The sequence below is a fragment of the Mustela putorius genome, unplaced genomic scaffold (assembly GCF_011764305.1).
Source record: "Mustela putorius furo isolate JIRA1106 unplaced genomic scaffold, ASM1176430v1.1 tig00000827_pilon_pilon_pilon, whole genome shotgun sequence".
Lineage (NCBI taxonomy): Eukaryota > Metazoa > Chordata > Mammalia > Carnivora > Mustelidae > Mustela > Mustela putorius.
The window spans coordinates 6,440,712-6,467,625 of NW_025421489.1; the positions used below are offsets into that span (position 1 = coordinate 6,440,712).

A 26,914-nucleotide genomic window follows, 5' to 3' on the forward strand; every position below is an offset into this window, starting at 1 on the left:
TGGGTATGAAAGCAAAGGAGAGCCATAAGCCAGAGATAAGTTCTTTTTTGGTTGTTTTTAATTTAATTTTTTTTCAGTGTTCCAAAATTCATTGTTTATGCACCACACCCAGTGCTCCATGCAATCTGTGCCCTCCTTAATACCCACCACCAGGCTCACCCAACCCCTTGCCCCTCCCCCCTCCAAAACCCTCAGTTTGTTTCTCAGAGTTAGAGATATGTTCTTAACAGCCTTCTCTCCCCCATCTCCATAATCACAGCCTATAGAGAATCTGGAAGCAGAATAACAACATACAGCTAATAAGTAAGGACAGCCCCTCTATTAAATAAGGAGTTTCAAGCTGAATCTTTATATAAAATAGTGCTGGCCTGGGGTAAGAACAAAGAAACTGCCGTGGGAGAGACTGCAGGGAACATAACTTAAGTCCACTTCCCAGTGAACTATTGTTACATAGAAATGCAGAGCAAGTGATCGAGGGCTTCTGATTTTTCAAGGGGGCAATACGAAACTGTATTCTTATTTAAAACCCTCTGATATCTAAATGTGTTGGCAACATGTCCATTTTGCAAACACACACTCACGCATGCACACACACACAATCACTGTGAGCTCTGATTTAAAGAGTGCCCCAAATGAACTAACAACTAGAGTTGGAGCTTCATATAAAATAAGACACTGAGGCAGACGACTGTCTGAAGAAGGTTGTGCAGTGGAGCTCAAGACCGTAAAGCCATGCTGGGAACTCTATCTGGGTTTATAGGTAGATGAGGGAGCTTGCCTACCCGTGGCCTGGGAATAAAACACAAGAGGAAAAGAGTGGGGATTGGGAAACTACTTAGAAAGACGAGAGGAATGCACAGTCCTTTCTCCTCAAGAAGAGACAAAAGAGCTCTAGGGCCATGGAGTGTGAGAGCAGGAGGAGAGGATGTGGCTTGATATCGGCAAGAGCAACCTCCCAGTGACCTCTCAGGGATGAAAGTGAGGAAGCCTTCAAGGAGAAAATGCACCACAAAGATGAAATACATTCACCAAGAAAACAACAGCTAGGGCCAGGGCCCGCATTACAGTAAGTTTCTGTTTCTGTTTTCTTTTTTTTAAAGATTTACTTATTTATTTGAAAGGGAGAGAAGAGAGAGAGAGAGAGCACGCACATAAGTTGGTGAGGGAGAGAGAGAATCTTCAAGCAGAGTTCCCACTAAGCGTGGAGTCCAATGTGAGGCTCAATCCCAGGACCCTGAGATCACGACCTAAGCCGAAATCAAGAGTTGTATGCTTAACCTACTAAGCCACCAGGTGCCCCCAAATTTCTCCTTTTAAAACTGTTTTTTCTAGGTAGATCCTGTTATTGGAACATTATAAAGAGAAAGTGGTTCAATTTGTCATTTCCTACACTGTGAAAAGTAAAAAGAAATTAAAACATCAGGAGCTTTTATATGTGATATAACTAAAAAAAGTATACCCACAAATGCAAATGAATTAGATTCAAAATAAAGGTATGCAGATATCATTTTATATTTCATGTATTTAAAAATATGGACAACACGATAATGTAAAATCATCTATGTCTACATCTTTAGAATGATTTCTTAAGAGTTTATAATCAGCATTTTATGTCATCTAAGTTTTTTCAACCTTGAATCATAAATTTATTAAATAAATGTTATTTGAATATAAATATATAATGTACAGGTATATATCTCAAACATATATGTGTATATATATGTAATTCTAGTAATTCTACTGGCACAGCTATAAAGTTTTTTGGATGCATATGTATTATATAAACTCATGTCCAATGTTCTCACACACAGAGCAGTACCCATAAAGGCAAATAACTTCATTTCAATGGCAAATGTTTCACTGCTCAGTTCTTTTGGGTTTCTAGTATTCTCTTGAATTATTTTTTTCCATAAATTCTACAAGCTCAGCAAGTGTTCATCTTTCAGTACTTACAGGATGATTACCATGAATGAAGACTCATTACAGTTTAAATAAGAGAAATAGTCTTACAAGAAATTTTCAAAATGTATTAAGGGTGCCATTTAAACCTACACCCAATTGGCTATGGTGATTTATTAACTATGCATTCTTCCACAGAAACAGTGGAAGTTAGTAGATGTTACAGTGGATGTTACACTAAGGTACATTAAGTTTAAATATTTAAATGATAAAATAGGTTAGAAGGTGATTTTACTTAATAAACAATAAAGTTCTTCTATACTGATCTCCTCTAAGATTTGCTAAAGTATACAGTCAGGTATTCAACTAAGAAAATGGATAGAATAGGCTGACTCACAGGTAGGGTATACATTTTCTATGATTTCCCCCTGCTGCCATATAGAAGGATTATATGACTTTTTTTCAATTGCACTGTCTGAAATTGATGACTACCCTATCCCTCCCATGAGCTGGTTAAAAGAAAATAACCATATTTGCAAGAGAAACAAAAAGAATCACATCCTCCCCTAGTATGTATCTAAAGTAACATTAAATTCAAAATACACGAGGAGAAATAATGTGATAAATTCAAAATAAAAAAGAGAAACACAAATCCGAGGAAATGTAACTTCTGAAATATTATGGTATACTACAAAAGACAGCATCAGGATTGTAAGAAATCTGATTTCAAACTCCTAATGTTTTTGGAATGAAATCTATGATTAGGTAGATACCTTGTTACATTATCAACGGTCCCAATTTTTAGGTCTGTATCTATCATAATCAAGCAAACAAGCATCATTATTCAATAGTAACTAAAAACAGTATAAAGAATATGGGCTCTTGGTCACAGCTGGTTATTAACAGAATAGGAAATGGGAATGGTGATTTTCCAAATTCTAATGGTTTAAGAAAGGGTGCATGTTTTATTTTTTATTTTATTTTATTTTTTTAAACTACATACAACCTCTTTTCATTTTTTTTAAATATTAATAAAGCAGGAGAACCTGGGTGGCTCAGTTGTTAAGCATGTGCCTTTGGCTCAGGACATGATCCCTAGGTCCTGAGATCTAGCCCTGCATCAGGCTCCCTGCTCAGTGGGAAACCTGCTTCTCTCTCTTGCACTCCCCTGCTTATATTCCAGCTCCTGCTGTCTCTCTCTTTGTCAAATAAATAAATAAAATCTTTAAAAAAAAGATTAGTAAAATAAATAAAATAAATGTTATGGAAAGGCAAACCATTCTTTCCTGTGCTCTCAAGAGGGTTATAGCATAATAATGACTAGCTTGGAAAGACTGTCCAAGATATTGAAGTGAGTGAAGCAGTTCAGTCATTTCTGTTTTTTTCTTTTTTTTTAAGATTTATTTATTTATTTTGGGGGGGGTACACTAGAGAAGGGGGAGGTGTAAAGGGAGAAGGAGAGAGAAATTTAAGCAGACTTCTCACTGAGCATGGTGCCTGACACAAGCCTCAACAGGGGGCTCAATCTCATGACCTGGAGATCAGGATCTAGAGATCATGACCTGGGCCAAAACCCAGTCAGATCCTTAACTGACTGTACCATCAAGGTACCCTCAGTTTAGTTATTTCTTGAAAAGGAAGTTCAGAGGGAGGCAGTACAGTACAGTGATTAGGTCTACAGGCTTTGGAGTTATATTCCCTTGGATGAATCTTTGTTTAATAATTTGAGAAAGTTACTGAACCTCTCTGGGTGTTTCAGTTCCTCTCTCTATAAATGATAAAAGCAACTACCTCTTGTGTATGTGTGTGTGTGTGTGAATTATATGAGATAAATTTTTTAAAAAGATTTTATTTATTTGACAGACAGAGATCACAAGTAGGTAGAGAGGCAGGCAGAGAGAGAGAGAGGAGGAATATGAGATAAATTTTAAGCACTTAGGTCACTGCCTGGCATGTATGAAGAGTTCAATAAATGTTAGATCGTATCAAATTAGGAGATGGTTATTAAAAGTGAATGGGACTTCTGGCTATGGCAGACAAACTTGTAAAAAGACCATTTCTCCTACTGAGATCAAGCAGGAAGACAAATAACATGGAAATCACCTGTTGAAGGCATCAGGTGGCCATCAAAGAGCAAAGACTTGAAAAGCCAAGATTCCAGAGAAAGGAAATCACAGAAGTGAATGCAATACCACCTTCCTATCAATGCATCTGGCAATTTACAAGCAAGATTTAGAGACTGAGAAACTGAACAGAACTTCAGATGTGAAGCTGAGGAAAACACAGGGGTTGAGAGCCATTAAGGCAAAAGGTCCTGTAGTAAAACCCAGGCCTGGGTGGAGGTTCCTGAAGGACTACTTTCTAAGAGTAAGTGCTAACCAGAAATACACCAGTCTTTATAAGGACTGATGCTCAACTTTGAATGAGCTTAGCCCTGGCAGTATTAAATAATCCGTTATATCCTACCTGCCAAACAGAAAAAGCAAACAGTCATTGGAGGAAGAAAGCATCATCCACAAAATCAAAGTATCTTTTTAGTGGTTGTAAACAATGCCCAACATTGGAGCAAAAATTATCTGGCATGCAAGGAGATGGGACCAGTGGATGAAAATCTAGAGGAAAAGCCAAAAATAAAAAAGACATGATAGAAAGAGACCCACAGGAAACCTAGATATTACTTATCAGCCATAAACTTCAAAGGAACTATTATTATTATATTAAGGAAATAGAGGGCAAGATGGTTAATTTTATCAGATAATTAAAATCGATGCCCAAAACACAAATGGATACTGTGAAACTGAAAAATGCATTAAAGTGAACAGTTGGTAATCTGACAGAAAATTAAGAAAAAGACAATCTGCTTTTTGGGTTTTCACTTCACCCCAAGTAAATGGTGTCTTTGAAGTGAGCTAAAATAAACAGCTGTGTAACAATGGGGAACTATAACTTAGAATAGAATTTTAAATCTTTAGTTCAATAATACAGAGGTACAACCTCAGGAGAGGTAACTTATTTATTTAAATCTCCACTGTTACTCTTACCAGTATGGCTAGAAGAACATTGGGATTTTGATGGGGGAGCACTTAATGACCCAAAGAAATCTGTATTCACTCCTATTTTAAACAGCAGTAGTACCCTCTTACTTCAATCCTATTATAAGCAAAATTGTTATAAGTGCAAATGTATGTTCTAATTTTGACCATTATTGATCTAGTTTGTACTGTAAAAAATTATACCATTGGAAAAATGACTATATGAGGAACATGGCAGAGTTGAAGGTCATCTGAGTGGTTAGTATGGGCAGAGGGTATGTTAAGAGTTAATAAAAGAAACATAATTATCCACTGGAATACATCACTAGAGGGAAATAAAAATGAAATTTGTGTCAATATGTTTATTCAATGCATTACTAATTTTACTCTACAATTAAACCAAGTGCTTTGTTGGTAGTTTCTGCATACATCGGATTTTTTTCTTCTCACTCACATAAAATAAAATAAAACAAAACTGGAATTAGCCAGTTAGGAGAAACTTAGTACAGAAAGAATTATACTTAGTTCCCTATCTGTAATGTTGGTTCTGCAAATTTAACCTGGACAGGAACACAAAATTATGCTCTTTATTAAGTCCTTATGATTTCACTAGCTCTGTAACTCAACTAGGAATACTTCTAACTGTATGAGATTGTGATTGTGTCATTTATTGGAGTCAGATAGAAAGATTATTAAACACCAAACATTAGCCAATATTTATTAAAAATAGGAATATATTTTGAATTGTTATACATAATCTTCTTGGGAAAGAAAAAAATAATGTTGAGGTACCTTGGCATCACCAAATTAGAGCCTTTAGTCCTGGATTTGTCCTTAACTAACTCTGCAACCTCAAGCATGTTATTTAACCTTTCTGATGCAGTCTGCTTAGCTATAAAATAAAGATAATTTTGCATGATCTAATTCCATAATTAAGCTATACACATTTATTAAATACCTTCAGCACCAGTGCCTTTATGAATATTAAGAATATATAATATTGCTGAAGAATAGAAAACTATATTGTATGTGAAAGCACCTTGTGAAGGATAATATATTATGCAAACAACTAACTATTTTATGCTATTTTGATCATAAATGTTTTCTAGAAATGTCAGAAACATCTAGTTTTCTTCTCAAGTGCAAGGGAGCCCTTACTGTGGCAAATTTTACAAATAGAAATTTACATCAGCAAAATAAAATGTATGACAATTACTGGAAAAAGTTAAGGTATAATATGAAATAAAAAGTTGCTTTCTAACCAGAATAAAGAAAGAACAATAAGGCCAACAATAAAGCGATGACTTCTTTAGAACTCTGAGTTCAGAAGGACTAGTGTTCAATAGGATAATAGTCTGGAAATACAAAGAAAGTGTTAAAATTGCCTATCAGTGTAATATTACCCATGACAAAACAAGAAAATCAGAGTGGAAAATTTTTCTTTGATTACAATAAAGAAACAAAAAACATTTTAGAAATACCAAATCCACTACAAAGAAGGAATAGAAAAAATGAACTGTTACTCTGCAATGTGAGACATCCATGGAGAATAGTATAAATAAAGATGATGATTTTTATAATCAAGACTAGAAAAGAGACCACAATAATAAAAAAAAATGTGTTTGGAAAAAGCCTACAGTTAGTGAGATTTAAGACCCTAGGCTTACTGACTCTACTTCTTTCCAGAAACTTTGCCACTGCTCGTTGAAATAGTTGAAATTTAACATTCTATAACGATACTCTGCAGTTTTAGGATTATACTAGATTATTATGAAAACTAGAATGAGTCCCTTTGAGCTATATTCTCCCAGCTTTCAAGTAAGGTGATACAAGAATATGAAGGGCTATGATATTAAACCAAAAACCATTAAACCAGCTGTGGATAAGAAGCACCAAGCAGATCAGATTCTATGATTCTATATTATATTCTATTTATATTATTACCCCAAGTAAAAATGCTCAATACCACATGGAAGAATTCTCCAAAGGAGTGGAAATATTTTAAATGATTATAAGATTTCCAATAGCTGACCTAGTTAACTGAAATAAAACTATCCCTCACCCTATAGAAAAGATGTATTTCAGAAAATTTGACCAAAGTGAATAATTTTTAAATTTTCAACATACTTATACTAGTCAAGGATGCATTTGTTAACAAAAAATAACCCTTCAAATGATATACTGAGTCTGTATTATTATAAATACCCATTAACCCATGGGTTAAAATACTTAGCAACTTTTTAAACTATCACATCTACTGTTCCTGGAATATTATTCTTTTATTCTTTCTTTTTCTGAAATTTTTTTCTTATATTTATTTTGTTCCCCTAAAGTTTAGGTTGTCTAATGGGCTGTGATTATATTGTCAATAGACTTTCTAAGCTAAACATGTTATTATTCTAATTTAGACATTCTGTAAATTTAAGGCGATGATTTAGTAAAACTCCATTCTTTGCTTTGTGAATTTGGTAAAATGAAACACACCATAAGTTTAAATTCCATTCTTATTTCTGTCACTTAGAATGCTAATTAATTTTGCCTAGAGGGTTGAAATATACACTGGCCAAAGGGATTGTGGGTCCTAACATGCCTTCAGTATTGGGTCTTGGAGCCACATAAGTTTTCATGTATAATAATACTTTTGGAGTTAGAATCAAAACATGTCATGGAAATTGAAAGGAAAAAGAAACAAAAATAAATATGATCAGATGTAGGAGAGAAGTTCCTCCAAGTTGGAAATACTTTTTCTTAGAGATATTTCATTATAATACCATCAGAATATAATTTCATAATTCTATGAAATCCATTAATCATAATACCAATGATATCAGAATACAAAACAAAATCCAAAGAATTAACTTTGGGAGGAATGACTGAGGAATGAATCTCAGTGCTATGTATCATATTCTGAATTAATTAATCACTGCTACCTAGTAGATTAAAAATTTTTTTGTATGAAGCAAAAGAAACCAAGACATGAGAAAGCGATTTGAGGTTCACAATTATAAAATGTCCCTTTCTTGACACTTGGAGAAAAAGATAGAAGTCAAGATGAAGGGGAAAGGACATCATCAATACATTACTTACTTCTTTGTATCCAAAGATGATGCGTCCATCCATGAGGAGGGTTGCCTGGAATGTGAAGCTTCCCAGGTTGTAATTATCCTGGAGATGTACATGGTCCCACTGGACAACAAGTGCTGTGCCTATAAACCCCATTGAAACAGAAGAAATGCATTGATAAATATATATCAATCAATTCTGGTGACAGACTTCACAAAACCATGGATATAGTCTTCAAATCTAATAGTTGTGCTTCTTAAATTTTACATGGTTAATTGGAATTCATTACTGAAATAGTTTTGGGGATATTTTTAAACAATTGAGTATTCTCTAAATATTCAGTAAAACCTAATCTCATAGTGAGGTTAATATTGAGCCCAGTATGAGGGAATTTTGCCTTAGGAAGTCCATTAATGTTAATGGGTACTGTCTGCTTAAATTTCTATGAGCCACTTTCAAAATGCAACCCAAGTGGATTGAATGAACTTCAAATACATTTGACAAATGCTGAGAAAGAAAGGGACACATTCAGGAAAGCTAGAATCACTTATAAAAGACCTGAAAATGTTTCTTCGATACTTAGAATTATACTCTTCCATGCTGAAAAAAATTCCTTCAGCACTAATGGGAATTTTCTTCTCTGGTACATAATACTGCATTTCTGTCTTTGTAGTATTGCTTCAAGGAGGTTGCAAGGCAGCTTCAAGGGCCCCAAGTAAAGATTTCTGAAGCCCCCTTGAGGTACATTGGGAGGAATGAATCTCAGTGTTATGTATCATATTCTGATAGGTCAATCAGCCAGAGTCAACTATAAAACTATTAACATGAAATGTGAAGTGAAATAGCTTAATAGCCACCGATGAGAAGTCACAGTTTTGTTTTAAATGACACTGTTTATTTTCAATTCTTTTCCAAAAAGGAAAAAAAAAATGAGCAGCTAAGACTTTAGCTTAGCTCTAAGTATTGGATTTTTTGGTTGGTTAAAAAAAAAATCATGTTTACATTCTGTAAAAATGTTTTACAGAAATGAAAAGTATTTTACAGAAATTGAAATTCACAGAACTAAGAGAGATAAACTTATCTCACAGGTCAGTAAACATCTGATTGAAAAGGAAAAAAGAACCAAGATTGTATGACAGAGAGCTTCTGGGTTAGTGAACATGTGGAATTGCTGGGAGAGTAGTGTGCTCCACACCTCCTCCCACGTGCCTTGTTCTATGGGCTTCTTCCATCTGACTGCTTATAACTTAATCCCTGTATTTGATTGATGTAAAACAGAATACTGTTTGCACTGTGTTTTTGAGTTCAACATAATGCTGAAAGCTTTTGACCAAGATGTGACACGGGAGGCTTCTGAATTTCCCTCCACCCATGGACACACCCAATGTACACACAGAACTACACACAGAGCAATTTCTTCCAAGAGAAATCTAAAAACTAGCCAAGTAACTACTGTAATTTAGGCAACTGAGAAAATACCCATATTGAAACTGCATATATCTAGGTACTGTGATCCTCTCTGGAGCCCAAAAGAGCCAGCGGGCACCTCCCCCACCTTCTTCTTTTTGCTCACTCTGACAATAAAAACAGGTAACCAACATCCTTCTGGAAAGGAGCTTGCACATGTCTGGCACCCAGCTTTGGTTGCTGTCACCCAAGAGACAGCCCCCCAGATCACCTGGTTCTGATAGACAACTGGATTTCCATTTACAAGTCCCATAGGACTCCAGCAGACAAAGAAACAACAGGTATGTGCATGAGTACTTGCCATGGCTATGCTTCCAGGGCTCAGCAGAGAGAGAGTAGACAAAAATGTCCATCATGCCCTGGAAGGGTGTGACTACATACTTTATAAGCTGTAGCATGCAGGTCTGGCTTTTAGTCCATTTAGCTGTTGACTATTGTCCTCCCTAGGACCCAAAAGAGTTGATGAGCACTTCCCTCACCATCTCTCTCTGGATAACTTCAATAATAAAACCAAGCTGCTAGTATCTACCTTGAAAGAGCTTGTTCACACATCTAGTGTCCTAATTTTTACAGTTTAGCCATCCAGGATTTAGGCAGCCAAATCACCTTGCTCTGATAGAGGATTGTATTTACAAGTCCTAGAGGATGTTAGCAAATAAGCAGTTTCTAAATGGGTGAAGGAGCACCTCCTTACAGCTAGTAGAGAGACCAGGCAAAAATGCCTATCTCCCAGTATCCCTCCGGAAGAAGTTTGACTGCATACTTTCTTAGCTGCTGCCTGAGGGTCTGGCTCCAGATCAACCCCACGTGTAGGTGTTGACTATGAGCATTCCCTTTGAAACACTGATGGATCTTGGCACAGTCTCAACCACAGGGAACCTCTAAGAACAAACACTGTGATTATCAGGGATAATCATAGAGATTTGAGAGACAACCTGGAGGTTGGGCTGTGCTTATTGATGCAGTTTGTGTCCTACATAAGCCACTCTGACAGGACTAGAGGACATGGGTATTTTATCTTATGTGCAGAAACTAACAGAGTCAAGAAAATGAAAACAAACAAACAAAAAAAAACCCCCAAAACAGAAAACCAAACAAACAAACAAAAAAAACCCAAAAAAACAACAGGGAAATATGTTCCAAACAAAAGAACAAGATAAATCTCCAGAAACCTACCTTAATGAAACACAAGTAAGTTAATTTACCTACATGAGTTCAAAATAAAGTCATAAAGATGCTCACCGAGGTTACAAAAGCAATATATAAATGAAGTGAGAATTTCAACAAAGAAATAGAAAATCATTAAAAAAGTACTAAATACAAATCAGATGAAGAATGCAATAATGATGTGAAAATTTTAATAGAGTGGTTCAACACTCTAGATGAAGTAGAAGAAAGGAACAATGCACATGAAGACAGGGTGGTGCAATTCATCTAATCAGAAAACAAAAAGAAAAGAGTGAAGATAGCTTGAGGAATATATGGGACACCATCAAGTGGACTGATGTTTATAACTTAGGAATCCAAGGAGGAGAAGAGAGAAGGAAAGGGGAAGAAAGCTTGTTCAAAGAAATAATGACTGAAAACTTCCCTAACCTGGAGAAATAAACAGATATCCAGATATAGGAAGCCCCAAAATACCAAATAAGTTGAATCAGGGAGGCTACCATTTAGACACACTATAATTAAATTATCAGAAGTTGAAAACAAAGAATCTTAAAAGCAGCAAGAGGAAAGCAACTGACTGCTTACAAAGGAACCCCCCATAAGAAAATGAGAAGATTTTTCAGCAGAAAACTTGCAGGCCAGAAAGAATATGAGGAGATATTCAAGGTGCTGATAGAAAGGAAAAAACCATCAACCAAGAATACTCTACCAAAAAGAGCTGTCCTTCAGAAATGGCAAAGAAATGGAGTTTTCCAAACAAAAACTGAAGGAGTTCATCACAACTAGACCAGCTTTATAAGAAATACTAAAGGGTGGTCTTTGAGCTGAAATGAAAGGATACAAAGAAGTAAAAGGAATTATATGAAAATACAAAACTTACTAGGGCAAAGGCAAATAGAAAGTTAATTCAGAATACTCTAATATTGCAACAGTAATGGATAAATCACTTATAACTCATGCATAAAGCTTAAAAGACAAAAGATATAAAATAACTATAATAATTTGTTAATGGATATACAATATAAAAATTTTTAAACTCTGCCATCAAAAACATAAAATGTGGGATCCCTGGGTGGCTCAGTTGGTTGGACGACTGCCTTCGGCTCAGGTCATGATCCTGGAGTCCCAGGATCGAGTCTCACATCAGGCTCCCAGCTCCATGGGGAGTGTGCTTCTCCCTCTGACCTTCTCCTCGCTTATGCTCTCTCTCACTGTCTCTCAAATAAAATCTTTAAAAACAAAACAAAACAAAAACCCAAAAAACAAACATAAAATGTTGGGGCACCTTGGTGCCTCAGTGGTTGGGGGTCTACCTTTGGCACGTCATGATCCTGTGGTCCTGGGACTGAGCCTCACATTTGGGGGAGGGGGGGGTCCCTGCTCAGTGGGGAGTCTGCTTCTCCCTCAGCCCCTCCCTACAGTGCTCACACACTCTCTCTCTCTCTCTCAAATAAATTGTAAAAAAATCTTCAAAAAACCCCATAAAATGCAGTGGATGTTATAATAAAATATAGAGCTATTGTATGAGTTTGAGTTAGTTATGAATGGCTTAAAAGAGATTGTATAAACATAAGATGTTTTATATAAGTCTCATAGTAACCACAAAGCAAAAACGTATAGTAGATATACAGAAGATGAAGTAGAAGGAATCAAGCACACAGCTACAGAAAATGATCAAATCACAGAGATAAAGAGCAAGAGAGGAAGAAAAAAAAAAGGAACTACAAGACCTCCAGAAGACAACTACCAAAATGACAACAGTAAATCCATACCTATCAATAGTTACTTTATATGTAGATGGACTTAAATTCTCCAATCAAAAGTCATAGAGTGAAAAAAGAAAATATATAGAGTGGCTGAAGAGATTAAAAAAAAAGAATTAAAAAACCTATTATATATGCTCATAAGACATACTTAAAACTAAAGGACACATGTAGACTGAAAGTATAATTATGGAATACAGTATGCCATGCAAATGGAAACCAAAAGAAAGCACGTAGAATTATACTAGATATTACAGACTTTAAGCCAAAATCTGTCATAAAAGGAAAAGGAGGTCATTATGTAATGATAAATGGGTCAATTCATCAAAAGGATATAACAGTTGTACAAATTTATGTATCCACATCAGAGCAGCGAAATATATAAACAGATCTGAAATATAAACAGATCTGAAAGCAGAAATAAACAGCAACACAGTAATAGTAGGGAACTTCATATCCTACTTTCAACAATGGACAGATCGTCCAGTCAGAAAATCAATAAGGAGACATTGGACTTAAACTACCTGTTAGACAAGATAGAACCAACAGAAACATGCAGAACAGTCATCCAACAGTAGCAGAATATATATTTTACCCAAGAGCACGTGGAACATTCTCCAGGACCATTCATATGTTTGGCTACAGGACAAATCTTAAAAAATTTATGAAGACTGAAATTATACATGTTTTTTGACCAAAATGGTATGAAGCTAGAAATTAAAAGCAGAAGAAAAACTGGAAAACTCACAAATATGAGGAGGTTAAAAAACATCTTCCTGAATAGCCAATGAGTCAAAGAAGAAATCAAAAGGGAATACTAAAAATATCTTGAGACAAATGAAATTGGAAACACAACATATCAAACTTTATGGGATGCAGCCAAAGCAGTTCTAAGAGGAAAATGGGGGATAGCCATAAATGCTTTAAGAAAAAAGAAAAATCTCAAAGACAGCCTAACTTCACACTTTAAGACAGAACTAGAAACAGAACAACAAACCAAGCCTGAAGTTAGCAGAAGGAAATAATAAAGATAATAAAAATATATTCAGATAATAATAGTGGAGACTCAAGTGAAAATAGGAAAGATCAATGAAATAAAGAACTCTTTTTTTAAGATAAAAAAATTGACCAAATTTTAGCTAGAGTAAGAAAAAAGAGAAAAGGCTAAAAAAAATCAAATGAAAGTGGAGCCTTGACTACTGATAACACAGAAGTACTAAGGATTATAAGAAACTACTATGAGCAATTAAATTATTTGCCAAAAAATTAGAAGAATACAAAAATCCTAGAAGAATACCACTACTAAAGACTGAATCATGAAGAAATCGAAAACCTGAACAGACCAATTACTAGTAAGCAGACTGAATCAGTAATTAGAAAAAAAGGAAAGTCCGGGATCAGATGGCTTCACTGGGGAGTTCTAACAAACATTAGTAGCAATCCTTATTAAATCATTCCATTGTAGAAGAGAATCACTTCCAAATTTATTTCACAAGGCCAGCATTACCCTGATACAAAGTCAGATGAAGACATTACAAGGAAAAAAATTCACAGAATATCCCTGGTGAACATAGATCCAAAAGTCCTCACCAAAATAGTAGCAAGCCAGATTCAAACATTTATTCCTGGAATGCAAGGATAATTCAACATATACCTATCAGGCAATGTGATACAACACAGTAGTAAAATGAAGGATAAAAAATATATAATTATCTGAATAGATACAGAAAAAGCATTTGACAGAATTCAGTATCTTTTCATGATAGACATTCTAAAAAAAATAAATAAAATAAAATCTATGAAAGAAAAAAAATTCTTAACAAATTATAGATAGAATGTATCTTAACACAACAAAGTCCATATATAACAAGACTGTAGCTTACATCATTCTTGAGAGTGAAAAGTAGAAAGTTTTTCTTCTAAGATCAAGAAAAAGACAAAGATGCCCACTCTCTTTATCCTAAATTGTACTGGAAGTGATAGCTAGAGAAATTAGTCAAGAAAAAGAAAGAAAAGAAATCCAAATTGGGTAAAAAGAAATAAAATTGTATCTGTTTTCAGATGATATAATATTATAAAATAGAAAACCCTGAAGACTCTACCAGAAAACTGTTAGAAATAATAAACAGTTTCCGTAAAGTTGCAAGATACAAAATCAATATACAGAAATCAGTTGATTTTCCATAGACTAAGAAAGATCAATCAGTAAGAGAAATTAAGAAAAGAATGCTGCTTATAATGACTTCAAAGAAAATAAAATACCTAGGAATAAATTTAAACAAGAAGATGAAAGATCTGTATGTTGAAAACAATAAGATATTGATGATAGAAATGAAGGAGACACAAATAATGTAAAATATTCGATATTCATAGACTGGAAGAATTCATATCATTAAAATGTCATACCACCCAAAGCAATCTACAGATTCAATGCACTCTTTATAAAAATTCTAATGACATTTTTTCACAGATATAAAACAGAATCCTAAAATTGTATGGAGGCACAAAAGATTCCAAATAGCTAAGCAATTTTGAAAATGATAAACAAAACTGGCAAACATAACACTTTCTGATTTCAAAGTATTACAAAGCTTTAGTAATCAAAACAGTAGGGTACTGGCATAATAACAGACACCTAGATTAATGGAACATAATAACCCCCAAATAAACCTGTTCTTATATGATCAATTAATATTCAGTAAAGAAGCCAAGAATATACAATGGAGAAAGAATAGTCTCTTCAATAAATTGTGCTGGGAAAAGTCGATAGCCACATGCAAAAAAGCAAAATTGAACCTCTAAATCAATGTACACAAAAATAAACTCAAAATGGATTAAAGGCTTGACTTTAAGACCTGCAACCACAAAAGTCCTAGAAGAAAACACAGAGGGTAAGCTCCGCAATGTCTCAGTAGGAAAGGCAGCAAGAGCAAAAATAACAGGTTGGGCCATGTCAAATAAAAAATCTGCACAGCAAAAAAAAATCAACAAAGTGAAAAGGCAGCCTATGGAATGGGAAAAAAAAATTTGCAGATCACACACCCAGTAACATGTTAATATCCAAAATATGCAAGGAACTGATATAACTAAATGGCAAACAAACAAAAAATGGGTAAATGACCTAAATAGCCATTTTTCTAAAGATGATATACAAATGGCTAACAGGTATCTGAAAAGGTGCTCAATGACACCCATCTTGAGGGAAATACAAATCAAAATCACAATGAGATATCACTTCACACCTGTTATGATGTCTATTATCAAAAAGAGAAGAGATAACAAATGCTGGAGAAGATATGGAGAACAAGAAAGCCATGTAGTCTGTTGGAAATGTAAACTGTCACAGTCACTATGGAAAACAGTATGGAGGTTCCTCAAGAAACTAAAAATAGAACTACAGTATGATCTACTAGTTCCACTAGAGGGTATATACTAAAGGAAACAAAATCACTTCTCAAAGAGATCTCTGTATTTTCTTGTTCACTGCAGCATTATTCGTACTCGCCAAATATGGAAACAACTTAAGTGTTGTAGATGAACAGATAAAGAATACACAGGCTGGAATATTATTCAGCATTTAAAAAGAGTGAGATTGTGCCTCCATGACCACAGAAATGAATTAGAGGGCATTATGCTAAGTGAAATAAGCCAAATAGAGAAAAGGAAAAACTGCATAGTATCACCTATATGTGGGACCTAAAACAAAACCGAGCACAGTTGAACTCATACAAATAGATTTTAGAGGACTGGTTGCCAGGAGCTAGGGGATGGAGAAAATAGGAAGAGGCTGGTAAAGCACACAAGCTTTCATTTGCATTACAAACAAGGTCTGAGGATCTGATGTATAACACGGTGACTGTAACTTCTAATACTGTGTTGTCTAATCGAAATTTTCTGAGAGTAAAACAAGTGTTCTCACCAGGAAAAAAAAATAAGCTAAAAATGTGAAATGATAAATGTGCTAATTATCTCTGTGGTGGGGATCCTGTTGCAATGTATACCTATATTAAATGATCACCTTGTACACTTTCAATATAGAAATGTATTTGTTTTTTTGTGGTAAAAATTCAAATGTCCCCAAATTTTTAAAACTTTTTTTTAGGTGTTTTTCATCAAAGGGAATACCTAACACATACCCTTACAACAAGTGAAAACCCAAGTCTCTTCTTTTTATGGGCATTGGTGTATCTAGACTACCATTTTTTAATTATTAGAAAGGCAAGACGTTAGTAATAGGCAGGAAATTTCCCATAAGCATTGAAGCACAGGGGTTTCTGATCAGGAAATGCCTCTGAACAGCATCTTTTTTCTCCTTAATGCATGTCTGCAACTCTCAAGCTCTAGTCTCTTCTTGATTCACTAATTTCTGTAAGGCACTTTGATGGTGCAGAGAAACATGGAATTAAAGGGCAGAAGACCTAGCCTCTGTCCTGTCTCTACTACTGTTTGCATGACCTTGGACACAACCTTCATGAACCCGTTCGTGCTCCTACAACATGGTGGAGGAGGGCAGAATAATTGCTCCTTTCTAGGGATTTCTACATGAAATACAAGAAAATATAGTTCCCTCAAATTCTATGGAAAAAAAAGGTCTACATAATTGAGTAATTAAAATGTTCTTCATGCAGATTCTGATGAAGATATTCTTAATACATTTTTGGCAGCAGGCTTTTTAAAATAGCAATAAATTTGCAAGTCAGTTTTTTGTTAAGTAGGGCCATCAGGCTCCCCAACATTTGTTAATTAAATGGCTCTACATGCACACTGAGTGACTCATACATAACTGAAAGATTATTTAAGTGCAAACGTTATTAGATTTAAAGCTACATATCTCTATTCCGTTTTGTCAAATAACCAGTATTTCAAGGTTCATCTTATATTAAAAGTTACTGATATGTAAAACTTTATGATCTACAAGATGGTGGGAGTGGGTTTTGGAGATAATCTTGTATTTCTCTAAGTAGCCCCTAACTTACCTTTGTTCTCTAGGTAGTGCCTAATACAGGTAGTAATGGGGTAAGTAAACCAGGAAAACACTTTCTTTGGACAATTATGATGTAAGAGTATAAACTGCCAAAAGAAGAGAAAAATGAACGGGGGGGGGCATCAGAGGGGGAGAAAAACCATGAGACACTGGGGACTCTGGGAAACAAACTGAGGGTTTTAGAGGGAGGAAGGGTGGGGGATGGGTGAGCCTGGTGATGGGTATTAAGGAGGGCACGGATTGCATGGAGCACTGAGTGTTATAGGTAAACAATGAATCATGGAACGTGACATCAAAAACTAATGTTGTACTGTATGGTGACTAATGTAACATAAATTAAAAAATAATGATAATAAAAAAAGAAAACCACGAATCAAGGAATGGAATTTACAGTCCTAAAGAGGGGCTTTAGCATAGTCTATCTCCTGGTTTAGGGACCGACAATTCTAAACATTTTCTTTCACTATCAGCACAAAATCTAGTGACGCTTTTCCTTATCTCAAAGATGAAGTTGTTATTTAAGCTCATCTCTCTGAGCCCATGAGTTGCTACACCATCCTATGTGCTTACTGGAATGAAGCTATTGGAATTGAGCATCCCTGCAGTGTTTATTGAACCCTAATCAAGTTATCTCATCAGTAATGGATGCCAGCTTCTCATTTCCAAAATAAAAACAGGCAAATAAGATGAACTCAGGCCACTTCATGTCACTGTCAACTCCAAATTTTCTGATTCTGTGCCCAGGCAGACTTCTGATCATTAGTAAAAAGTATACTTTTTTAATTTGCTATTTCTAAATCATCAAATTATTTTTCTACAAAGTGTTTTTTAACTTATCTAGTTTTTGTGCATTACTATTCTGTGGCTCACTTAGATTTCAGCCATTATCTATGCTGCCTATAATATCTGGAAGCATCATCTCATTTTTAAAATCTAGTGCTTTAATGTTTACAGAAATATATTAGAAGAAATTTTCTGAACTGCTGCTATCTCTTAAAGAAATTTTGTTTTCCTAAACTATTGAATTTCTCACCCTTAAGTGTTTTTTCAGTGATCCTAATTAATCAAAGTTGGAAATATTTCAGTAAGTTGCTACTGTATAAAAGAACTTTGTGAGCAGCCTTACAGTATTCAAAAGCGTTTCATTTATTTAATAAAACACGAACAATAAATGAAAGTTATCACTGTCATATTGTGAGACCTCAGTATTCCCTTTGGTCATTACACAGAAGATAGTTCAATAAAGTAAAATATAGAAACTCTTAAGTATTTCTAGAATTCTTAGAATTAAAAAACTATATGTATTTAATTTTTTAATTTATTCATTCACTGAATAATTATGGAAGACCTACTATGTTTTGAGTTCTTGTGTTAGGCAGTGAAGATAAAATGGTTTCTTATAGTCACTGTCCTTGTTTTCAAAGAATTTAGTGCCCGGTTGGAGTGCCATCTATTAATTTTTAGAAATTACTCAAACAAAAGTAAAATTCATATATTAAGAGCTACCTAGGAATCTGGTATATGAGAAAGTATGTGGAGGAGAGATGAGAGACTTACTTACTATGCTTTATGATTTTGATGCTAATATTATGAAAACTCTGTCATTAGAATCCTGTGCCCATTAGTGAATGCCTCCAATATCGCCAATAAGTGGCACAGCTTAGAAAAGAATCAACTTTCTTCAAATCGTTTTCTATTTACTAGGGTGATTGTGAAAGGAAGTTCATGGAATAAGTTTTAGATAAGCTTCTGGCTGTAGTTATGACTCAAGTATCCTTACAATCTATTTGTACATCTTTGGCATTAGCACCTTAACTTTTTTCTAAGAGGTAGGACAGAGTATAACAGTGCTTAAAATAATAGGAGAAGGTGATTATTATGGCTAACGTGGGAGTTACTTCGTACTGGAACATACTTTAGTGTTATTCAAGTTGTTTGAAATGTGTTTCTCAAGGTGTATAACTACCTATGTTTAGCTTCCTTTTTCATTTGCTATTTTGACCTGTAAAATGGCTTCATCACACTGGTCAGACGATAACTTTTAGTAAAATGATCATATTTCCTCAAAGCTGCTGTCACTAAGTCTATACTACCCACTAGTAAATTTCCTCCTTGGTCTTTAAGATAAGAGTAGAAATAACTGTTCACACCAAATAGTTCCATTATTTTAAAAGATGAAATTGTCATTTGGACAAATAAATACTGTTTTTATATTATAGCGTACAGACATTTCTATCTTTACTTTTCCAAAACAAACTTTTCTTTTCCTATTTTCTCTGCCAAAGTTACAGCCTTCCATAAGATCCAGATATGAAAATTTATATTTGTCTTCAGAACCTTACATTTTTTTAGATTTGAATAGCATCTAGTCTAGTTTTTCTCTATTTTCTATGTCCCCAGAAGAAATAGTAGGGATAGATTGTTGTCAGTGTCCTTGCTAAATCTCGGTAGGCTCTATTTCCTATTTTAAAGTCAGGAGAACTTAATTTTCATTAGTGCATTTTAAGTTTCACTACCTTATTTTTTAAAAGGTGTGTTCATGTTATGATGTATATGTTTCATAAGTTTTGGGAATTTAACATCAATATATTATGTCACTTGCCTCTATGTGAAGATAACAAATTATCCTTATTTAACTTTTTTTTTTTAATTTGCAGTAAGGACTCACAGCAAATAGCATCAAATAAATGTATCTGCTTTGTTTGAGATGCCATTTACAGCAACTCATTTATTATAATGCCTAACAGATGTTAACAAATATTTGTTGAATGAATAAATGAGTGAATGAATGAACGAGTGACTCTTGACTATACATTTCAATCCACATATCAACAGGTACAGTATAATATTTGTCATCGCAAGGCATTTGCATCAAGCACTTTCTAATCCAATTTACCAAAAGACCTCCAGGTTAACGAAAGATTAATATGAATCTGATTATCAATATTTAAAAGTACATATTCAGTAAAGAATAGGCTAACCAATACATACCATTATCAAAATATCTGACCGTTGAATTTCTGGATACACTGGGATCGAAATTTGCCATTAAAGGTGCTATGTACTGTGTGGCCGTTAGCATTCGATGTACAACTTCTCCAGTGTATATGAAACCTGTCATTGCAAAAACATGAAATATGTTAAGAAAAGCCCAGATGAGGTTTTATCTCCAAACTTAATTGCAGGCATATTTTGAAAATAAAATATCACAGTAGCTTAAAAAAAAAAGGCGTATAATTAATGTCTTCATGTCTGATCAACAATTAGGCCTGGGTTAAGTAACAAAGTCTCATAATTTTATAGTACCTTTTAGACTGGTAAATCAGAAATCTAGAATATGTACAATTTTAATTGTAGGAAATGTGAGTATTTTCTGGAAAACATCATTAGGCTAAAAAAGGCTAATCCAGTAGGTAAGTAATTCAAATATTCAATCTGCCATTATTAATCTCTTGTTATTTTAACACTAGCTGAACATGCAAGTCCTTTTTACAAGTGAGTGAGTTTTCATGAGGTTTAACTGCATTTTCATGAAGTTTAATTGCATTTTTCAAACTGTAATTTCAGTTTGGGATATTTTAGAAACCACACATGGATATCTTTAACATAAAGATGCAGAAAATGTTCTGGACCTTACTTTCAAAGTTGAAAGAATGTTTAACATCCATGGAAAAACTTACACATTTCTGAGTTTTAATAAAACTAGAACTGTGTCAAGAAGAAAAATATTACACGTTGCAGATAAAATCGTAAAACACCGATACCGCACAAATGCCACTTTATATACAGAATTATCAATTGCAGCTTATTCTAGTGGCTGGTTGATGAGAGAGAAGTAACTATGAATAACTTTATATTGAATTAACTTTCAATAGCTCCTATGTTACAACTCTGCCAACTTCCAATTATTCACACTGGCTTTATTTATTTTGTGGATTATCCATGACAAATTATTAATCCTATACTGACTTCTTGCCTCCAAGGTATTTAGCTTCCTAAAAGGAGAGTCAGCTCAGGGAATGATAACTAATTTTAATATTAATCTAAGAAATGCACAATTAAGAACATTTATTAAATAGGCACATACACATATAATAAAATAAAGCCCAGAGCAAATTATTTGTGATAATGCAATGTAATTTTTAGGCAATCACAGGTTAACTAGACACCTGGGACTACTGTAAATCATTTTTCTGTTTTCATAAGAATTAATGAATTAAATGAGCAAGACTTAAAAAACCCACAAAATTGTGTTAAAGCTTCTGTTGCCTTACTTCATGGTCTGAATAAAGCTTGCATTGGTGCATTGTGGTCTTTATCCTTTCAAATTTTGTTTAATTTCTGGGTAAGTTACTCAAAATTTAAAGCTGCAGTTATTTACTTTGAAATTAATTTCTATCTTTCTAGCAGTGTCTTCTCTCCTTTGACTTCCTTTTCATTTTTCATCAAGGCATAACTGAATTTTAACTATTCACATTTAAAAATGTATTTTTAACTAGTAAAATTTCTATCATGTATTTTAATCATTGATTATTTCTTGTTTCCCAAATGCCAAGTGGTATCTTTTTTTTTTTTTTAATGGCTTTTTTTTTTAATTTTTTGTGGTATCTTTCAAAATAAATTCCCTATGTCTTGAGCAGAATTTTGTACATTTGCAATTTCATATAACTCAAGTCTACTGAAAGATATCAAGATAGGGTGATACAGTTATTGCTTTTATTTTATTTCCCTGTAAATTTTCAGAGTCACCATCAATGTTGAAAGTCAATGTTGAAAGTCAACCCTAAAATTATCAGGATGAAGAATAACTATTTTTCAGGACATTTGAATTATTTTTTTCTCCTATCCTCACCAGCAAGCCATTATAATTTCACCATTAAGGTGGATACAAAAATTCTGTAAAGAAAATATTAAATTATATTCTGAGAATATTCTGTAAGGGACAGTGTCTTTGGATAGTTATTTCTCTATTCTGCATTCTCCATGTACTAATGGAAGAAACTTCACTTAATTTAAAGAAGAAAGGGGGCAGTAATTTAAGAAAGTATAATTGCGAGTCCACATAAAATTAACTTTCCAAAGCAAGTCTAAGAAAAGCAGCAGCAATTCCCAGGAAAACATTTGCAAAATGCAGGACGATTAATGATTTCAGATACCCAATTCTGACTGTTAATACTTTAAAAAATAAATATTTTTACCCCGACTGTTTCTACATAGATTTGGAAAAAAAAAAAAATTCTCCATTCTCCATCGCCCAGGTTTCAAATCATGCAAATCCTTAACAGCTACTTCATCAGGAAAAAAGTTTTCCAGAACTATGATTTCCCACATTTCGAAGATCAAATCTCACATCGTTCCCACAGAAATAAATAAAAACATGGAAGAAACTGTAAATATATAAAAACTATAATTATAATTCTGGATTTGTCTCTTATTGTAACATTAAAATAAATGAGGGCTGTTGTTACTGTGAGTAGCGCAGTTGCTACAACTACTAATAACCAGGACCAGGTACCATGATTGCAAACATGTCTGCCCCTACTCTCCATCCATTACCACTGTCGCCATGGCCACCACCAAGAACAATGTAAACAATCACCCAAGGATGCAAAAAAAAAACCCACTTATTCCACAGCATGAGTTGAATTTTGTGAATTCTGAGAACACTCACTTGTTTTCTATTGCAAGCCAACTGCCAGTTTTTGGGGACCAAGGAGTGAAATGCTTCATGGGGATGGGTTCCACTTACTTCCCATTACATTTCTAAATTTTGAAAATGTCACATCAACAGCAGCTAATAATTGAGTGAGAGAGAAACCTTACAGGCCTGCTGACAGCAGGCAAGTGTGATTAGGTATTGAATAAGAACCTGTTACACAAATGTAAGAGCCCTTTTGTGGAACAAAACTTTTCCAAAGACTCAAAAGCACTTAGAGCTGCCACTGTTCCATTTAGACATTTATCTCTTTTCTTTGGCTTTTTGGGGGCATGCTCAGTTGTGAAGAAAAATACATATGTCATTTTTTTGGTTGTTCACATTTTGGAGTAGTTCAAGCGAAAATATTTTTATTATTTTTTTCAAACTTGATTGTAGCCATGTGAAGGGCTAATCATTATAAACTATCTCCTTTGATCACACATGGTTCTTATTGAAAAGGAGTCTTGGGGAAGAAAAAACCTGTTTTCTTTGTGAAAATTCCAACACCTATACTTTAGAGCACGGTTATAGTCACTTTAAATCCTGTTTTGGCCTCTGTTCATTTAATTGGACAATTCTAGAGATCAAGGTAGAGATACCTATCTTCATTGCAATCCATAAATGATTCTTAAATCGGTAGGTCAATGACATATGAGTACAGAATTTATTTAATGATACAAGCAAATGACATCTTAGTGGTGTGACTAAGTTACTTGACCTCTTTGTGCCTTAGTCCCCTAATCCATTAAATGGGGGAGTAATCATGAGGTTGTTGTGATGGTTGAATGTGCTGATACGTGAGCAGCACTTAAAAACAGTGTTTAAGGTAAACATTTGCAGAAAATAAACAATCAGTTAAGTTAAATAAGTAAGCAATCATTCCCTCTAATTCTTACCTCTTGAAGTCTTTTTGTGTCTAACATATACTAGTTGATTGGACTTAAACTAGGATGTTTTTATGACTTCAAAACTGTGCTTCATACCCAAATAGTATGATACAGGTTTCTTTGAATTATTCTAGTTTGGATTAAGGTACACCACTGACTCTAACTACAGGGCAACAGATAATTAAAAGCTTTAGTATCTAAAGTTCTACATTTGAGATAACTTCCCTTCCCTTACATTATGATGTAGTATGCACCTTGTAAAAATATTAACATCCTATTGGCTGCAAAACGTTGTTTCATTTAACTGGATGTGTCATAGTAATAAAGGCTATATTTGCCTGTGAAACAATCCATGAAACTTTAATGTGTAAAGGGCTACATAAAATATTTTATTTCATCATCTTCCAGTTGATATTTCTGACCCCAGAGGAAAGGTTGGAGCTAATGTGTATGCCTGTAGGGCATTGAACATTCATAGTTAAATGCTGCCTTCAGAGTACAAATGACTGGTGTATGTCACCATGGTCATCTATGGGATGTCCCTATACCCTAATCAAATAGATCTGAAATTTATGGTCCTTGTTCCATGAGGATTTAGAGAACAGATTCCTCCTACTGACCCCTCACTAACTTTATATATGATCTGTTCCCTTTCACCACCCTATTTCACTGGGTCATGTTTGTGCTTATTGTTTTGTCAAATCGCTCAGTATTTGTGGCAGACAACTTGCTGGAAGCAAACAAGTCAAGTCTGAGCGTAATTCAATTTACATTCTGCACAAATGCCATTTTATGAATCATAACACATTCTATAAACTACCCCCTTTCAGACAAATACTTGTTTGTAGTGAAGTCAGCCTTTTAAACAAAACCATATGCAGCAGGAATTGCTAATTTGAAAATTAAGTTGTTGTAAGTTATCGGGTAACGTTAACTCTCTGCCAGCTGCAACTGTACAATGACAGGTTTCACATCACAGGCTCTTTCTGGACAAAAATGGCTGCTAACAGACCTCACAGTTCACTGTGAGGAGACTGGTTTGTACACATGACCTCGATGGTTAAAGAAAGAAGGAAAAAAGATAAAATAGCACTTCGAGGTTCACATGAACTTACTAACTACTGGTTCCTGGGAAGTAACCTATAATATTGTCACTCACCAAATATTCTCACTTTATAATTCCAACCAGCTGTTAAGGTAAAATATATCAAATATATTTTCTATAATAAAAAATGTAAAATATTATGTTAAAATAAATTGCTTCTCCTAGACTCCTTTATTTCACTGACTTACGGCATGAATGGGAATTGTAATTCACAAAATCCATCCCTTGGAAGAAAAAAGAAGCAACAACTGACAACTTGGTTATTGGCTGTGGATTATATTCAGAAACTACCAATGTAGAGATTTATGTTGACCATATAAAGTGCTTCTCTCCAACTCCAAGGAATGAGCACAAGCCACAGTTGTGTAGATGAGGAGGAAGAGAGACTTTTGAACTGCTAACAAAATTGTAGCCTATGGTTCTTGACTTCTCCATTTTGTTTCTCAAATATCAATGTGCCTTGTTCTCAATACACATTAATTCCTAGCGGTCATTGTAAATAGCACCCTTTGTCCCCCTCCTCCAGATGCTTCTGATTAGGTAGGGTTTCCAGAGATGGTTCATGCACACTGGAGATAGTGAATGATAACCCCTTAAGTTGTGTAGTGTGTGGACATCACAACTTTTCAAGAAAGCTATGATTGTTCTTGTTCAGCTGAGAATCAAGCTCATTCCCTCTGTTCAGATTGATTCAGGTAATATTTCCAAAGCCTTACTCCTATGTGTGTGGGGGGATAGGTAGGAATTGGAGGGTTTCTTTAAATTATTTATGCTTCCACACTGCGGATTCAGGGATCCAGTTGTCAAATATTGAACTCTCATGAGGCACCAAGTTATAGCTGGGAGTTACTTCCCAGCACCTGGGGGTCTGCTTAATTTGATGGTATGTTGCTCCATGTTTGCAAAGCCTCTCTCTTGAGTCCCACTTAGTCTCTTAGACCCTACTCCCTGCGGGCAGTCTTTCTAGAAGACAAATACTTGGTTTCCTGACCTATGAATATCAACTATCTTTGGCAGTTCTGCCCATTTACTGAAATCCAATTTGGAAAACTACACAGGATGCTTTAAGTTACCAGCTGGCCTTCCAACCATGTTCCATCTTGCTCTAGAGAGGGGAACTCATGCCCTGCTGTGCCTTTAACTTCATCCCCAGGGTGCTCCATTACCATGAAAAGTAATAAAAATTGCCCTGTCCTTTCCTAAGGAAATCCATTTTTTTTAAAGATTTTATTTATTTATTTGACAGAGAGAGATCACAAGTAGGCAGAGAGGCAGGCAGAGAGAGAGGAAGGGAAGCAGGCCCCCTGCTGAGCAGAGAGCCAGATGCAGGACTTGATCCCAGGACCCTGAGATCATGACCTGAGCCGAAGGCAGCGGCTTAATCCACTGAGCCACCCAGGCGCCCAGAAATCCATTTTTTTAAATGACCAGAAATAGCCCTGGAAGCAAGATGGCCAAATATAAAGAGAGGCAGTATTTAGGTAGGAAACTTTTTTCAGACACCATCAGACCTTACTCTACTTATTCACTAATCTGTAGTGTTGCATAAATACCAGGGAAATTTAAAATAAAAAATTTATATAACAAGAGAACATCTCCTTTGAATTCTTGCCTGGAACTGTGACCTGTTCAGCCTACAGTTTACAAAACAAGTTTTATTCCACATATTTGAAATTATAACTATGCCTCTGGACTTCTAAAGATGAGTTTGTTTCCCGTCCCTTCCTTGTCCGTCTGTTTTCAGTGCAAGAGAAATACCATTCATCTCAACAGGAAAGAAGCTCTGGAAGGGAGTACAAGAGCTTTGTTTTCTCAAAGACCACCATCTGCATTGCACCACCAAATCAAG

General features: G+C 34.8%; 1 protein-coding gene across 1 annotated transcript in view; it reads right to left on the minus strand.

Annotated features, from left to right (window-relative positions):
* Positions 1 to 26,914, minus strand: part of PLXDC2 (plexin domain containing 2) — a 469,330-nt gene that overhangs the window by 137,697 nt on the left and 304,719 nt on the right. Inside the window, exons 6-7 of the mRNA XM_004757588.3 lie at positions 20,367 to 20,489; positions 8,019 to 8,137 (exon numbers count right to left, since the gene is read on the minus strand). Coding sequence (XP_004757645.1) covers positions 8,019 to 8,137; positions 20,367 to 20,489 — 242 coding nt within the window. The remainder of the gene's footprint in view (positions 1 to 8,018; positions 8,138 to 20,366; positions 20,490 to 26,914) is intronic.